Source organism: Sapajus apella, unplaced genomic scaffold (assembly GCF_009761245.1).
Source record: "Sapajus apella isolate SASKATOON/1434 unplaced genomic scaffold, GSC_monkey_1.0 scaffold37, whole genome shotgun sequence".
In the NCBI taxonomy this organism is placed as follows: Eukaryota; Metazoa; Chordata; class Mammalia; order Primates; family Cebidae; genus Sapajus; species Sapajus apella.
The window spans coordinates 729,807-746,621 of NW_022436977.1; the positions used below are offsets into that span (position 1 = coordinate 729,807).

Here is a 16,815-nt window from a genome sequence, read left to right on the forward strand (position 1 = left end):
GTTCAAGTGATCCTTTTGCCTCAGCCTCCTAAGTAGCTGGGACTACAGGAAAGTGCCACCACGCCCAGCTAACTTTGTATTTTTAGTAGAGATGGGGTTTTACCATGTTCGCCAGGCTGGTCTCAAACTCCTGACCTCAAGTGACCCACTCGCCTCAGCCTCCCAAAATGCTGGGATTACAGGTGTGAGCCACCACACCTGTCCCCCTCTGCCATTCTGCCATGTTGGACCACATCTGGTCTCTGGCTTTGAGTTTCTTCTCTGCAGGGGCTGAGGTGTGGAGAGATGAGGTAGGTCTCCAGTGCTGAGGCCTGACTCTAGGCACTTTTGGGAGATGGAAACGTTTTGAGGCTTGGCTCCTGTCTCTAGGGCTTTCTGTAATCAAGGTGAGGCATAAGCTCAGACTGCTGGGAACTATAAGGCAAGGGGTCCTAATGGCCACAGCGAGACTTTAGAGGAAGGAAAAGAGAGTGAGGAAGCCAGAAAGACCTGAAGGCTGGATGCCTGTAGTTAAGGAGTCAGGAAGGGGTGAGCCGCAGGGGCAGTGCAGGCAGCTTTGTGGATGCTTGTCGGGGCCCTGGAGGGGATCGGCTAGGTGGGCCTGATGGAAGCAGGCGTTGGGTAGCTTGGGAACCGCTTGTCCTTAACCTGTGGCTGGTTGGCTTGCAGAGCCCATGCTTCCCCTGCTCTTGGTTTACCAATTTCCCCTTTTTCTACCCTGCTCACTCTGGTGTGGCTGTCATCCTAAACAAGTGTCATAGGAAGGGACTAACTACTGATTGGATGGATGCCAGCACTTACCCATGAGGCTGAGGAGGCTGCCCCATACAGCCCCCTCTGCCATCACAGACAGCAGAGTTGGGTGGCCTGGTCTCAGGAGCCCTGCTCCTCTGTGAACTCAGCTGCATGCCGTTGACAAATTACCAAGTTTTTTTCTGGGTCTCAGTTTCCCTGTTGGTAAGATGGGCTTGGGGATGTCATCTGTTGGGGTGGCTGGAATCGAGTAGGAACCAAGGCAGGTGTTTGGGGATCACACTCTCTGTTATTTAGCCTCCCAGACTGCTCCCCACAGAGCTTCTGTGCTCAGGCAGACAGGGACCCACCAGCTCATCCGTGATTCCTTTGACCACCTGAGAGGTGGCCAGGGACAGGATGGGAGCTGTGGGGTAGCCTTTTAGATTCTTTAGAACCTGAAAGATGGAACCCTGAGGAAAAGGGTCATGGAGCCCAGAAGGAATCCTGGAAATGAGTCTAGCTGGGATGAGGAAACAGCCCCTATACTCACCCCACCCCAAGCAGGAAATCTATGCTGAGAACTTTCTGTTTAAGAGACCTCTGGGGAGAACTGGCCAGAAAGGAGCTGTTTGAGGGAGGGTTTAAAATTAGCCCGGGTGAAATGTGTGGCCCCTGGGGAAAACTGAAGCAAAGGTTTCTGTGGGGCTCCTCTGGTCTGGATCTTTGACCCAAACCATATCCTGCCTTCCTGCAGAGGACCAAGAGGAGAGAGGGGAGTGGTACTGATTGATCTAGGTTCCTCCATCCAGGGCAATGGCAGCTGTCCTCTTTTGGCTTATTCTCTGGGGGTGAGGTGTTGGGGAGAGACCCTGAGCTACCCAGAGGGTTAGGTGCTCAGATCCTATTGTCCTTTTGCAGCACCCAAAGACATGCATCACCTTTGCCAGGCTGTGTATAGTAGGGAGACCTGGGTAGCTTTTTTTTTTTTTTTTTTTGAGATGGAGTTTCGCTGTTGTTACCCAGGCTGGAGTGCAATGGCGCGATCTCGGCCCATTGCAACCTCCGTCTCCTGGGCTCAAGCAATTCTCCTGCCTCAGCCTCCCAAGTAATTGGGATTACAGGTGCACACCACCACGCCCAGCTAATTTTTGTATTTTTAGTAGAGATGGGGTTTCACCATGTTGACCAGGATGGTCTCCATCTCTTGACCTCATGATCTACCCGCCTCGGCCTCCCAAAGTGCTGGGATTATAGGCGTGAGCCACCACACCCAGCCCATGAGCCACTGCGCCCAGCCTGGTTTTTTTTTTTTGGGGGGGACAGAGTCTCCCCCTGTTGCCAGGCTGGAGTGCAACGGTGTGATCTCAGTTTACCACACCCTCCACCCCCCGGGTTCAAGCAATTCTCCTGCCTCAGCCTTCTGAGTAGCTGAGATTACAGGCATGCACCACCACGTGCCACTAACTTCACTAATTTTGTATTTTTGGTAGAGACAGGGTTTCTCCATGTTGTTCAGGCTGGTCTTTAACTCCTGACCTCAGGTGATCTGCCCACCTTGGCCTTTCCCAAAGTGTTGGGATTACAGATGTGAGCTGCTGTGCCCCCCACCCACTTTTTTTTTTTTTTCTGGAAATGGAGTCTTGCTCTGTCTCCCAAACTGGAGTGTAGTGGCACTATAATAACTCAGTACAGCATCTTTTTTTTTTTGGAGATGGAGTTTTGCTCTTGTGGCCCAGGCTGGCATGCAATGGCATAATCTCTGCCTACCACAACCTCCACCTCCCAGGTTCAAGCAATTCTCCTGCCTCAGCCTCCTGAGTAGTTGGGATTATAGGCATGTGCTAATAGGCCCAGCTAATTTTATATTTTTAGCAGAGATGGGGTTTTTCCATGTTGGCCAGGCTGGTCTTGAACTCCTGACTTCAGATGATCCACCTGCCTCAGCCTCCCAAAGTGCTGGGATCACAGGCGTGAGCCACTGCGCCCGGCCTTTTTTTAAGATGAAGTCTCACTCTGTTGCCCAGGCTGGAATGCAATGGTGTGATCTTGACTCACCGCAACCTCTGCCTCCTGGGTTCAAGGGATTCTCCTACCTCAGCCTCCTGAATAGCTGGGACTGTAGGCATGGGCCACCACACCTGGTTAATTTTTTTTTTTTTTTTTTTAGTAGAGGCAGAATTTCACTGAGTGGGCCAGGCTGGTCTCGAACGCCTTACCTCATGATCTGCCTGCCTTGGCCTCCCAAAGTGCTGGGATTACAGCCGTGAGCCGCCGTGCCTGGCTGAGGCCTGCGTTTTGAGCTCTAGGTCTGCTGTCTTTAAAGAACAAGCTGTGTGACCTTGGGCAAGTCAATTCCGCTTGGGGATTTATATGCACAGTTTGAGACCCTTACATCAAAGAGCAGAGAGGCCTGCTGGGTTCGGGTCCAGGAGCTCAATTTGGCCCATCCTGGAGCCTTGGCTGTTTGGATCCCCAGATGCTGCCAACAACAAGGCAGGATTGGAGTGGTGTGTATGCAGAGCATGGGCTGCCAGGGCAGTGAGGTGTGAGGTGCCATCACCCCAGGCCCTGGGCACAGAGGCTGGCATAGCAGCACCTCTGCTGAGGGAAAGACATGTCTCAAGGGGGAAGATGTGTCCCAAGTGGTCCGAGATTCTGCTGGCTGTGCTTGGCAAAAGCTCAGATGAGAGAAGTTTGTTTTCATCATGGCTGGGAGTCATTCTTGCGTGGATGGGAGTGGTAACACCAGTAACCAGCAGCTATCCTGGCTGGTTTCCTTTACATTCTTGGCCCTGTTGAATTCTCTGGGTGCGTTGAGAGCAGTTTTGTCTAATACTGCTCTAGCTTCCTAATACAAGCCACTGATCAAAGCCATTGTCTCAGAAAGGCTGTTGACTGGGGCCAGCGAGCCATCATTAGAGCATGGAGCAAGTTCTTTGGTTCTTTGGTACCTCTCAAGAAGGGGATGTGGCCCACTCTAGGGCAACTAAATGCTTTCAAGAGTAGCCGTGTGATGGGGTGAGGCATGTGAACTTCTAAAATCTGCAGTGGTCAGTTCAGAAGACCTGTGCTTGGCTTAGCAGGAAGAGATGTGGCCCAGAGCGGGAGTCAAGTGTGTAGGGACACTCTGCTTGTTCACATTTTTTTTCTTTTTTTGAGATAGAGTCTTGCTCTGTTGCCCAGGCTGGAGTGCAATGGTACAATCTCGGCTCACTGCAACCTCCACCTCATGGGTTCAAGCGATTATCCTGCCTCAGCTTCCTGAGTAGCTGTGATTACAGGGGCCTGCCACAACACCTGGCTAATTTTTGTATTTTTGTAGAGATGGGGTTTCACCATGCTGGCCAGGCTGATCTTGAACTCCTGATCTCAAGCGATCCGCTGGCCTCTGCTTCCCAAAATGTGAAGCCACTGCGCCTGGCCATACTGTTCATTATTCAGGAAGCCACAGTTTCAAAAAGTGTTTTAATGGATCCAAGCTATGGAAAATATCCCTTCCCCCATCACAATTTTTGGCCGATCGGGGCTTGCTAGTTTAGCCTCGGGTGCCAGCAGCATTTAAATAGCAGCAGTGACTGCAGTCACAGGATGGACACCTGGTGTTTAGACCTGGCTTGTAACCATGTTGGGGGTGAGGCTCGAAACTCACAGCATCAGTCCAGCTGAGGTGGCCAGATCCCACTTGAGATCAGGAGTTCAAGACCAGCCTGGCCTATGTGGTGAAACCCTGTCTCTACTAAAAACACAAAAAATTAGCTGGGCATGGTGGCGCATGCCTTTAATCCCAGCTACTTGGGAGGCTGAGGTGGGAGAATCACTTGAACTGGGGAGGGAGAGGTTGCAGTGAGCTGAGATTGCACCGCTACACTCTAGCCCGGGTGACAGAGTGAGACTCCATCTCAAAAAAAAAATCCCATCTCACAGCCTGAAGCTGGCAAGATCTTGCTTGTTCTTTGAAACTCAGCATAATGGTTCTGACTCCTTACCCATTCCCCTGTTCAGTCAACATTTACTCCCATCACCCTGCTAGCAGCAGGGAGGGAGGCAGGAGTACAAGGTGTTCCTTGCCGTTGAAGAGCTCACATCTCATGTAGGAGCAGGAGATGGATGAGAAAGTTCCCAGCCCTCTGTTGAAATCACTGCAGTGCCTAGTGGGCATAGGACTCTGTTTCCTTTACATCTTTGCCTCTCCTCAGACCAGACTGGAGACTGTCTCCCGGGACGCCATGGGTATCATCTAAAAAAACAGATACTTTTTTGTCTGAGGGGCCAGTAACACAATGGATAAAAAAAAAAAAAAGATATTTTTTTATATGTACATTTTTAGGGGGTTAGGCACTGTATCTTTCTTCAAATTCTTAGAGGAGGCTTTGGTTTGAAAAGGCATGCTGATTGGCCAGGCGTGGTGACGTACCTCTGTAATCCCAGCTACCTGGGAGGCTGAGCCAGGAGAATCTCTTGGACCTGGGAGGCAGAGGTTACAGTGAGCTGATATCACGCCACTGCACTCCAGCCTAGGTAACAGAGTGAGACTCTGTCTCAAAAAAAAAAAAAAAAAAAGTCATGCTGGGCTGGGTTTGTACCCTTATTGAACAGGGCTTTCTTTCTGCAGACTCAGTCTGTGTGCAGAGGCATCTGGCAGAGCTGCATGATGCCCCTGGGATGAACCCAGAGAAGGGAAAGCGCTTTGAGAAATTCAGTGCTGTAAAACTGCTAATTTGCCTCGGTGTCCAAGGAGGCCCAGGAAAGACTGAGTTCCCGAAGCTTTAGAAGAATCCCAGTTGCCTGCCTGAAGGAAGAGCTGTTGTCATCCCTGTTTGTCTTGGGCAGCCTGGCCCTGATCACTGGTCTATGTCCCCAGGTCCGGACACTGTTTGTCAGCGGCCTCCCTGTGGACATTAAACCCAGAGAACTGTACTTGCTCTTCCGGCCGTTCAAGGTGAGTCAGGACCTGGCCACCCACTGGGTAGAGCCTGGGACCCTGTAGAAGCAGCAGGAGTGAATCTTGGGCTGGGGCCAGGCAGCAGGATCATGCGGGAAGGTGTGGTAGAGGCTGTGGGGGCAGCTGCACCCCTCTTTCCTGGTTCTGTGAATTCCTGTGCTGCCTTCTGAGAATCCGTTTCCTCACTGGTTAAATGGAAGACAGTGAGAATCTTTAAACACATGTGATCGTATAAAGAATATTTGAGATTCAGTGTAGCCTTTTCAGTTTGCAGATGAGAAAACTTGTAAGGTCTATGCTCTCAGGTCACGAGTTAGTGGAGCAAATGGGAATTTCTGCCTGAAGTGATGAGCGCTGCTGCATGCTGCCCACCCCACGTGCTAGACCATGTGATTCAGAATACAGGGCGGTGGATGACACTTGGCAGTGGTGGAGGTCAGGGTGGGTTGTTGTTGACGGGGAGAAGGGTGTGAGAATGATTCAGGGGATGCCTGGGAAAGGGGCTGATGAGGTGGCAGTGCTGGGTTAGCACAACACACACTTCTGACCTTCCCCAGTAACAGCCACCTCTCTCTGCAGGGGTATGAAGGGTCCCTGATCAAGCTCACCGCGAGACAGGTAATTTCTCTCCTGGGGTTTTCTTCCTCCCAGCCCAGACTGACTGCTGAGATTGGAACCTTTCCCTAATCTAGAGGCATCCAGCGGTAGAGACTTGCTCCCTGCTGTCCCAGCGCTTCTTTACCGGCCAGCTACTGGTCCTCCCTGTCTGCTTCTTAGGAATCTGGAAGCCACTGCTTGCCCTGCTGGCTGAGGACAGTAGAGCAGGTAGCTGAGCTCTAGCTTTTGATACAAGGAGGCCAAGGCCCGCCAGCCTTCAGGGGCTATTTCGGGTCTAGACTGATCCTTGGAAAATGAAGTTGGAGCCGTTTTCAACCTGTTGCTCCTTGATTGACCTGGAGCCTTCCATGCCCTTGGTACATTGCAGTCCACTGTCTTGCTGTGGAAAACACTGAGACTTACTTTTAGTTATCTGCATGCATTAAAAAAAAAAAAAACTTTGGCTGGGCGTGGTGGCTCATGCCTGTATCAGCACTATGGGAGGCCAAGGCGGGCAGATCACCTGAGGTCAGGAGTTCAAGAACAGCCTGGCCAACATGGTGAAACCCTGTCTTTAAAAAATAAAAGTAAAAAAAAAAAAAAACTCTTACTAAAAGGGCGATGTTTAATTCGGTGGAATTAAGCTCTGCTGGTGTCACTTCCCACCGGGTGTTACCAGAGAATGAGACTGGACTTTTGGCGCACATCAAGCTGCTGTTCCAGTGAACATGGGCTGGAGTTTTGGGGGCTTTTTTCCTTCTGTATTCTCTTCTCATAGCAAGGCAAATACTGTTTCCACATAGGTGATACTCTTTGTTTCATTTTGTTTTGGAGGGAGGGGTGGGATGCTGGGAGAGTTGTAAGGGTGTTCTCTCTTTTTCCTACTAGCCTGTTGGTTTTGTGATCTTTGACAGCCGGGCAGGAGCAGAAGCAGCCAAGAATGCGTTGAACGTGAGTAGGAGGAGGACAGGTCTTCTCTGACCCTCAGACCTCTTAGGCAATGGGTGTGCAGATGTAGCTTATTTCCCAGCCATCCCTGGGCAGAGTCCTTGGTGGCACTGTCTCTGCCAAACGCCATTACTCAAGGCCTGCGCAGCCTTTCCTCTGCCTTAGCCGCTGTGTGGGCAAGTCTTCCAGGTGAGCTTGTTTATAGGGCCCTTAACTGCCATTAACACTCTGGGTCCTCCAGAGTAAGCCTTTCTCTTCTCTTCTCTACCCATGTAGGGTATTCGCTTCGATCCTGAGAACCCACAGACCCTGAGGCTAGAGTTTGCCAAAGCCAACACCAAGATGGCCAAAAGCAAGCTAATGGCGACTCCAAATCCTAGCAACATGCATCCCGCCCTAGGAGCACACTTCATTGCACGGGACCCCTGTGAGTGGCACTCCGAGCTGGCAGGGCCTCATGGAGGTGCATTCGGGGCAGACTTGCAGACTCTTACAGAGGGAAGCCCCTTTTCCAGGAGGCTTTTTAAAATGTCTGTGGCCACCATCTTTTGAGACACCTGGTTTTCTTCCCTCCCCCACAGCCTTCCTCGAGCTTCTGAGCTTCCAGGGCTCCTAGCTTCCCTGAAGCCTTCTCTGATTTCTCATTTGAGACGGGCTGAGGCCTGCCTGACAACTTGTTGAAGCAGGCGGGATGTGCACCATGACAGGCCAATTTAACGTGGCTTCCTTGCCTGGTCTCGGGGTCCTCAGTGGTTGGGGGTGGCCTGGCCTCACTGTAGGGCGTATGGCTCAGCCATAGTGTTGGGTTCCCTTCTCTGTTTGGAAGGGGAGGCGAGTGTTCTGATGATGGAGGCCGTTGTCTCCTGTTGTAGATGACCTGATGGGGGCTGCTCTGATCCCTGCATCCCCAGAGGCCTGGGCCCCCTACCCTTTGTACACCACAGAGCTGACCCCAGCCATCTCCCATGCGGCGTTCACCTACCCAGCTGCCACTGCCGCCGCTGCTGCCCTCCATGCTCAGGTAAGCCCCTTAGGGTTGGGGAGGGTGAAGAACGAGGGCTCCAAGCTGGCCAGACTTTGTGCTGCCTGGCCGCTCAGATGCTGCTGTCTCAGAGCTGCAGCAGAACTCTTGTCTTCCTCGATGGTTTGAAAGCCCAGACCCCAGGGACCTATGTATCCCTGCCCCTGGCTTTAGGATCTGACAGGAAGGGAGAAGATAACCCACAAATTCCCATGGAGGATGCCAGGCAGCCCAGCTGCAGTTCTCCAGCCCCGAGCACTCCTGCCCAGGTACCAACTGTGTTCTCCCATGGTCATGGGACCTTGACTCCAGTCCTAACCTTGGTATGGTCGCCGCAGCCAGAGCACTTGCCTCTGCCCCTTCCTGTCCCTTTCGTCACGCTCTTAAAGATTGCTGTGCCTTGATTTTTTTTTTTTTTTAATTATCTGGAAAATGAGAATGATCATATAATCTGCATCAGGGAATTGTGAAAGTTAGACGTCAAGATAAAGTGACCAGTGAGTGCCAGGATGGAACCTGGAGCACCCAGAGAGCTCACTGAGCATTGGCGCTTGCTTCCATGAAGGCTGGACACCGTCCACTGTGAACCTGTGCTGGGCAGGAAGCAGGGAGCGAATGCTTCTGTGGAGAGTCAGGGCTGTTAGAGCTGGGCGGGGAGGGTTCTGTGTGGGGTGCTGATCTGGGTGCCCAAGGGGCAGGCAGGGGGTTAGGCCCTCCCCTGGCCATGCAGGCACTTCCTCTGGTCTGACTCTGCCATAAGTGCAGGTCACTGTAGCACACTGCAGGGGAGGTCTCATCCCACTGTGTGTTTGTCAGGGAGCGGGGATGGTGCCTCACAGTGGCAGTGACAGAATGGGGCCAGGTAGCCATAGGAAGGGGCTGGAGGGCACTCTCGAGCCCACCTCAGCCTCTGACCAGCCAGGTGATGAGTGCTGATCCCAGGAAGAGCGGCCCGGTCAGGGCGTGCTGTGCTGCTGTGAGGAAGAGAATCAAGGCTGCTGGGACCTGGCTGGGGAGCAGGAAGGCCTCACGACGTTCAGTTGTACTGAGGGCAGAATCACAGGTAACCTTGGTACTCTTCTCCAGCCAAGCACCACAAATAGCTGGAAAATTGATCAGAGGATAAGGAAGGTGGTAAAGACCTTCTCCTGGAGGGAATTGTTGGGTATTTACTGCAAACTGGGTTCTGTGGCCGGAATAGAGTGGGCAGCAGGGAAGCCCATCCTGTCCACTCTGACCTGGGCAGTTACCTGATGCTTCAGGTCAAGCGGGCAGGCTTAACTGCAAGGCCCTGGGAGGCACTGGAAGGAATCACAGGCTCCCACCTCACCGGGCTCCTCACTTTTGATCCCAGCTTTGGCACCAATTAGCTACATGATCCTCACCTCTGGTCCTCTGTGTCCCCATCTGTAAAATGAGAGGCATAGAGCAGATCAGGTGGAGAGGTTCTGCCCCATCCTCTGAGTTGCTAGGCTGTGACAGAGGTTGGGAGCCAGGGACAATGTGTTCATCGAATGAATCAGAAAGGGCACCTCTGTCCAACCTTCTGGGGGTAGCGCTGCTCTCTGGCCCTGAGCTCCACGCCACAGGCCTCCTTCCTCTGTTGGCTTCCCTCCCACAGTTTTCTCCCACCTCATCCATACTCTGCAGCTGTCCAACTCTGGCCCAAATCCTGGTTCTCAACAGCTGTGGGATGTTGGATGTGTTACCTACTGTCTCTGTGTTTCTGTAAAGTGATAATAGTGCCTACTTGATAGGTGTGTTGTTAGCGTGATGGCATGGAGGAAGTGCTGTGGAAGTGCAGGTGATCATGATTGTTACTTAATATCACTATTGTATGGGTCCCCTTAGTCTTCTCTGAGACTGGAGGCATCTTTGTTCCTGAGTTCCTGCTTTCTGGCCTTCCTTGGACAGGGACTGGGATAGAGGCCACTCACCCCAAAGGATAGTGGTGTTTTGGGGAGGCAGGCTAATGGGAAGAGATTAGACCAGGGAGTCATTTGTTCTGTGCTTGTTACCCAAACTCTCTGGGCAGCCATTTCCTCCATAGTGAAAACAGGCTGGGCGAAGTGGCTCACGCCTGTAATCCCAGCACTTTCAGAGGCTGACGTGGGTGGATCACGAGGTCAGGAGATTGAGTCCATCCTGGCCAACATGGTGAAACCCTGTCTGTACTAAAAATACAAAAAAATTAGCCAAGCGTGGTGACGCATACCTGTAGTCCCAGCTACTCGGGAGGCTGAGGCAGGAGAATCTCTTGAACCTGGGAGGCAGAGGTTGTGGTGAGCCGAGATCGCGCCATTCCACTCCAGCTTGGGCAATAAGAGTGAAACTCTGCCTCGAAAAAAAAAATTTATTTTTTCCTTCCAACAGCCCCACTCCTTGACCTCTGACAGTGCTGCCCCAGAGATGGAGGTTAAAAGTGTCTAAATAAAGGAAGTATGGATACAGTTGATCTTAAGCGGATTGTTCTGAACCTAAAGGACCAACAGAAGGACTGAGTTTTTCTGTGCCTGAGGGCAAGGAGGTACCTTCAAGAGGAGGTAGCAGCTAAAAGACAAGGGGATGAAAGCGAGTGCCCCTCCATTCTCTACTGCAGCTGCATGCCCTTTGCCGGTAGCCCAGCCTGAGCCCAGGCCTCCATAGCTATGTGGCTGCAGAGACCAGACCTACAGGAGGGGCCTGGAGATTGTTAAGTCCTGCACTGTCTTGGCATGAAGCCACCTTGCCTGGCCTTCTAACCTTCTTGTTAGAATCTTCCCCTTTAAGAGGGTGAGGCACAAAAGCAACTGTGGATGGCAAGCCCAGTGGAGTTTAGCATAGAAAAATGGTGGCCTGAAAGCAGGACTTCTCGGTGTCCTATTGCATCCCAGGGACCTCCCAGACTGGATTTCATTTTCCATTCCAACCTGAGGATATGGGGATCTTCCATGACTCTTTTCTCCCCCTTAAACTGGTTCAGCCATTTACCAGTGAGTGACCTTAAGGTTACATAAACTCCCTTGCCTCTATTTTCTTATCTATATAATGGAGATGATAATAGCGTCTACTTCATAGGGTTTTTGTGAAGATTAAATGCATTTAGTATATGAAATCTACCTAGAACAGCATCTGGTGCATGGAAAATGCTTCATGAGCAGTTGCTATTATTATATTAGCATATCTTTATTTATAAAATAAAACACGAAGTTCTCTTTGGCTTATCATCCAATCCCCAAAAAACCTGTACTTTTAATTCTTCACTTTGATAGGTAGTTTGGAGCAGGTGTGTGAGTAAATCCATATGTATGAATCTTAGAAAAATTATATGACTTATTTAATCTTTTAAATATTAGAGGGCCTGGCGCAGTGGCTCATGTCTGTAATACCAGTACTTTGGGAGGCCGAGGTGGGCAGATCACCTGAGGTCAGGAGTTGAAGACCAGCCTGGCCAACATGGCGAAACCCCATCTCTACTAAAAAGTAGAAAAATTAGCCGGGTGTGGTGGTAGGCACCTATCATCCTAGCTACTCAGGAGGCTGAGGCAGGGGAATTGCTTGAACCCGGTAGGCAGAGGTTGTGGTGAGCTGACATAGTGCCACTGCTCTCCAGCCTGGGTGACAGAGTGAGACTCCATCTCAAAAAAGGAAAAAACCTTAAATAGTAAGACTTTAAAATACATGTATATATTAGTAAGTGTAGCTCTGCGTTTTGGATGCCTGGCCAGTACACCATTGCACAAATGTGTCCAGCTCCCTGTAGATGGTAAGTTGGTTTGTTTACGCAGTATTTGCTATTGATAGCTATACAACAATGGATGTCCTTGTGCGTACTTCTCTGGGCACGTCTTCTGTTTTGTTTTCTTTGTGATAAATTCCTAGAACTATGACAAGGTCAAAGTGTAGACTTACCAATCTGGGCTAAATACTGTTTTAATTTCAGATGAGTGAGGCTTCCATATTTTTGGTTGCTTATATATCTTTTTTAGTTTTAGTTGTTTTTTTTTTGAGACAAGGTCTCGCTCCATTGCCCAGGCTAGAGTGCAGTGGTGTCATCTTAGCTTTTTGTAATCTCTGTCTCCTGGACTCAAGTGTGACCCTCCTGCCTCAGCCTCCCAAATTGCTGGGATTACAGGTGTGTGCTACCATGCCCAGCTAATTTCTGTATTTTTTGTAGAGATGGGGTTTTGTCATGTTGGCTATACCGGTCTCAAATTTCCGGGCTCAAGAGATCCCCCCACCTCTGCCTCCCAGAGTGCTGGGATTAAGGCGTGAGCCATCGCGCCTGGCCTTATATTTATTCTCATGTAGGTTCATCCTGTTGCTTGCTCTCTGGTATATCTTCTCAGCTGGTCAGTCCCACGGTCTGAGAGAGGGTTGCCTTTGCATCCTCTGCTCTTTGTTTTGAAGGAGCCCTCTGGGAGCCTGGTCTCTGAAGCCTGTTGGGTGGACTCTCAGGAGCCCCGGCTCCCCCTGTGCACAGCTGGAGGCCCTGAAAGGACACTGCGGGTGCCTCTTCTTGCTGGCCCAGCCCCTGCTGGGGGTCTCCTCTTCTGAGCTGGAGCAGAAAGAAAAAATCTAGGAAGGGACTGTGTGGCTTCTAGAGGACCCAGGCCGCTGCCCTATGCTGGACAACCGAAGGAAGTGGAAAAGCAGCCACTCTAGTGCGTTCTGTCTGCTTCAGTGGCACGGCTGACCCAAGCCCATAAATGGGAGCTTTTCTCTACTTTCTCCCTAAGGAGTCACGTGACTCCTCTCAGGCTGGAGGGAAAGTCGCTGCTTTGGAAGCAGGAGTCCCAGCACCTTGTAGCTAGAGGGTAAGGCAGGATCCAGCAGATTCTCTGGAGGCGGCCTTACGCAGTCATTCAAGGCCTCAGATTCCCAGTGGTGAAAGAGGGTGGGTTGCAGGCCTCCAGAGCTCCTCCCACTCTGTCGTCCCCTTGTCTGGCCCTGTGGGACACCCAGCCCGTCAGGCATTTCTTGCTGTGGGGCTGCACCAGCTGGAGGCCACATGAAGGGCGGTGGTCTGGGCCCACTAAGGGGCTCCCTGGGCTGGTGCCAACCACCAGCTTTTCGGTAGCAGCATTGCTGATCTCCTCATGTGTCTGTCTCTTGTGGAATAAGTTCTAGTGTCCAGCCAGGCTTCTAGCTTCCTGCTGAGCTCCTGGGAGGAGGTAGTGGCTGGAATTCTGCCCTGTACAAAACAGGACCTAGAATTTGTGGGGGACATGAACCAGTTCTTGGGAAGCTTCTGTCAGCCCCGAGATGGCCTGGCATGGCTCACCCAGGAAGCAGGAGTTCCCAGCAGCCAAGTGGGTAACTGGGTCTGCCTGCTCCAACCTCAAGGGAGCTGTCTGCAGGCCCAGCTTCTACTCCTTTCCTCCCACATGCTAGTGTGCTGCCCCCTCCCTTCCTAGTGGCGACTCCAGCTCCCCTTCCAGGGTGCTCATTCCCAGACCCCAAGTCAAGGACCTGTGTTGTCCTGCCCCCACCCTTTCCCCGGCGATCCTGGGTCAGGCTGAGGCAGACATGCTTCACTGTGCGTAACTGGGGCAGGTGGCCTTCCCTGAGGTCTTGGCAGTCAGCATACTTCCCTTCGAGATGATCAGCCCATGGGGAGGAGGGAGTGTGCCATTTTCTTGACCAGTTTCTGGGAACCCAGCTTTGGGGTGACTGCTCTGTGGGGCCTTCTGGCAAGTGCCAGGGCTTAGGCAGCTTCCAGGCACTGGTGAGGATGATCTCAGATAGCTTCCACCCACCTGAGTTTGCAGACTTCTAGACTTAAGGAGCTTGTAATGGAGGGCAGGCACAGCAGGGCTGGAAAGGTCAAAACAAGGGAGCCTCGGCTGGGTCTCATCCATGGCTTCTCTGAAGAATCAGGACCAACATTGGAGAGCTCTACCCTTGGGGTCTACATGGGTTTTGTGTTGTTTAATAGAGACAGGGTCTCACTAATGTTGCCCAGGTTGGTCTTGAACTCCTGGGCCTCATGTGATCCTCCCTCTTCAGCTTCCCGAAGTGTTGGGATTACAGGTGTGTGCCACTGCACCCGGTCCTTACAGTATCTTTTTTTTTTTGAGATGGAGTCTCCCTATGTCACCTAGGATGGAGTGTAGTGGCATGATCTCAGCTTACTTCAACCTCCGCCTCCTGGGTTCAAGCACTTCTCCTACCTCAGCTTCCTGAGTAGTTGAGATTATAGGTGCACACCACTACACCCGGCTAATTCTTTTTGTATTTTTAGTAGAGATGGAATTTCACCATGTTGCTCAGACTGGCCTTGAACTCCTAACCTTGTGATCCTCCTACCTTGGCCTCCCAAAGTGCTGTGATTATAGGCGTGAGCCACCGCACCCGGCCTTACTGTATCTTTACATCCTGTCTTACCTGATCCTCACAACCACTATGACTTTTTAATTTCTGTCCTATAGCTGGGTGAGGACACTGAGACTCAAAGAAGTCAAACAAAAAATGTACGAGGCTCATTCTCTTCCTAACGTTAGAATTCCGTGGTCTATCAGTAAAGGGGAAGGGTGGGTTGCTAGCACCACTGCCCCCGCCTGCCAGGACTCCTGCCAGCATAGTGTGGCCCATTTGAATTGGGCTTAGTGGGGTATGAAATGCCTGCATAACCTTCTCTTGCTGGAATTGGTGTCCTGCAGAGGAGGCACATCAGGCAGTGCTCTCTCACTTTCCTAATGGAGAAACGTGCTTAAAGGTGAGTAACTGCCTGGTGCGGTGGCTCACGCCTGTAATCCCAGCACTTTGGGAGGCCGAGGCGGGTGGACCACGAGGTCAAGAGATCGAGACCATCCTGGTCAACATGGTGAAACCCCATCTCTACTAAAAATACATAAAATTAGCTGGGCATGGTGGCGCCTGCCTGTAATCCCACCTGCTCAGGAGGCTGAGGCAGGAGAATTGCCTGAACCCAGGAGGCGGAGGTTGCGGTGAGCTGAGATCGCGCCATTGCACTCCAGCCTGGGTAACAAGAGTGAAACTCCGTCTCAAAAAAAAAAAAAAAAAAGGTGAGTAACTGGCCCAACGTCTGCCAGACAGTCAGTGACAGAACTAGGACTCCAGTGGGGACACCGACGGCCATGGTTCCCAGGTTTCCTCTTGAGTGAAGGGGTGCACAGCTGGCTTCCTGACATTGGCTTCTCTTGCAGGTGCGCTGGTACCCTTCCTCTGACACCACCCAGCAAGGATGGAAGTACCGTCAGTTCTGTTAGTTCTTCAGTAAGTGTTGGCCCCAGAGGCCCAGGACAAGTGTCCTCCTCAACTCCGGCTCCCTGCAGGGCTGGAGTTCCTCCCTCTGCCCGGGTCTTGAGAGCTTAGCCGAGCCCAGAGCTTGGTCACGGGTGCGTCAGGCTGGTTTTTCCTTCTGTCTGTGACTGCAGGCCATCCACTTGTACAGCCCCTCACCAAAGGAAGGCCTGGCTTTGGCTCCAGTGCTGCGCCTCTGCTCATGGCTGCCTCTCTCCCTCCCTCCAGGTCTGGTCACCGGGGAGTTGGTTCTGGGAATCTAATGTGGTACTGGGACAGGCGCCCTGAGCTCCCACCGCCCCCGGGTGGCCTGTACAGAGCTGCTGCTGCCCTCCAGAGACTGTGAATCCTAAGCCTGATTCAGTGGACTGCTTCCTGTTCCCCTCCCTCCCCTTCCTCAGCCCTGTTCTGCACCCTCAAGCCTTTCTCCAATGCCTCCCAGGAGGATTTAGGGACCTTCTTGCTGGGGCATCCAGACCGAGCTCAGAGGCCTCACTGGGACCCAGCAAGGCCTGACCTCCCGCCCAAACTTGCTTCTGTAGCTCCTCCTCGAGGAAGCGAGGCGTTTAATTTTGCATGTTTTCTGGCATGAATGAAGACACTTACACTTGTGTATATGTGAGTGTACAGTTTGTTTTCACACTGTCACCATAGCGACAGGTCCTGGCCCCCAGTGGTTCATCCTGCCTGGCCCCTCCTCACCCTGCCCCTGCACCCACCCCGCTTCAGGGAGGCCCAGAGCCCTGTGGCCCCATGCGCTTCCAGGCTCAGCTCCCACCTCCACCCAGCAGATAGATGGGGTTTGCTTTTTCATTTCACACTGGGCTCCTCCTCTGTTGCTGTCTTCTTGGACCAGCCTCCTCTGCCCATCCTGTTCACCTCTCCACAACGCACCCCGCCCGCCGCTGCTCCGCGTTTCTTCCAAACCTCGAAACCAACCAAACCGTGAAAAGTATTTTTGTACCCTGTGTAACAAAATATTTATGCATCATAAAGGATTTTTCATGTGTGTACCATTAATTATTAAAGGGACCTCGTTCGCCCTGTCAGATAAGTTTAATGTTTAGTTTGAGGCATGAAGAAGAAAAGGGTTTCCATTCTTCAGCAGTAAGCCTTTGTGTCAGGCATTTGTTTAAGAAAATGAAATGAAGGAAACATTGTGCAATGTTTTTTGTTTTGAGCATATCAGTGCTTTACTGTCAGCCGCAGCTGTGACCGTCTGGCCATTTCAGAGTCGGGAGCCGAGGTGGCTGTTGTCATTGCTGATCCTGTGAGAATGTGAAACTGGATAATATATGAAATGCAAAATAAAACAAAATCAAGATGA

The 16,815-nt window shown here is 51.7% G+C and overlaps 1 protein-coding gene across 2 annotated transcripts in view; it reads left to right on the plus strand.

Moving 5' to 3' along the window:
* RBPMS2 (RNA binding protein, mRNA processing factor 2) overlaps positions 1-16,815 on the plus strand; it is a 36,388-nt gene extending 19,573 nt beyond the window's left edge. The window contains exons 2-8 of one of the 2 annotated variants that reach the window (XM_032297178.1): positions 5,597-5,674; positions 6,257-6,295; positions 7,163-7,225; positions 7,499-7,649; positions 8,095-8,243; positions 15,392-15,461; positions 15,717-16,815. In XM_032297178.1, coding sequence (XP_032153069.1) covers positions 5,597-5,674; positions 6,257-6,295; positions 7,163-7,225; positions 7,499-7,649; positions 8,095-8,243; positions 15,392-15,454 — 543 coding nt within the window. In that variant the 3' untranslated portion in view covers positions 15,455-15,461; positions 15,717-16,815. Of the gene's footprint in view, positions 1-5,596; positions 5,675-6,256; positions 6,296-7,162; positions 7,226-7,498; positions 7,650-8,094; positions 8,244-15,391 lie in introns of both variants that reach the window. The other variant, XM_032297179.1, reaches the window with a different exon arrangement.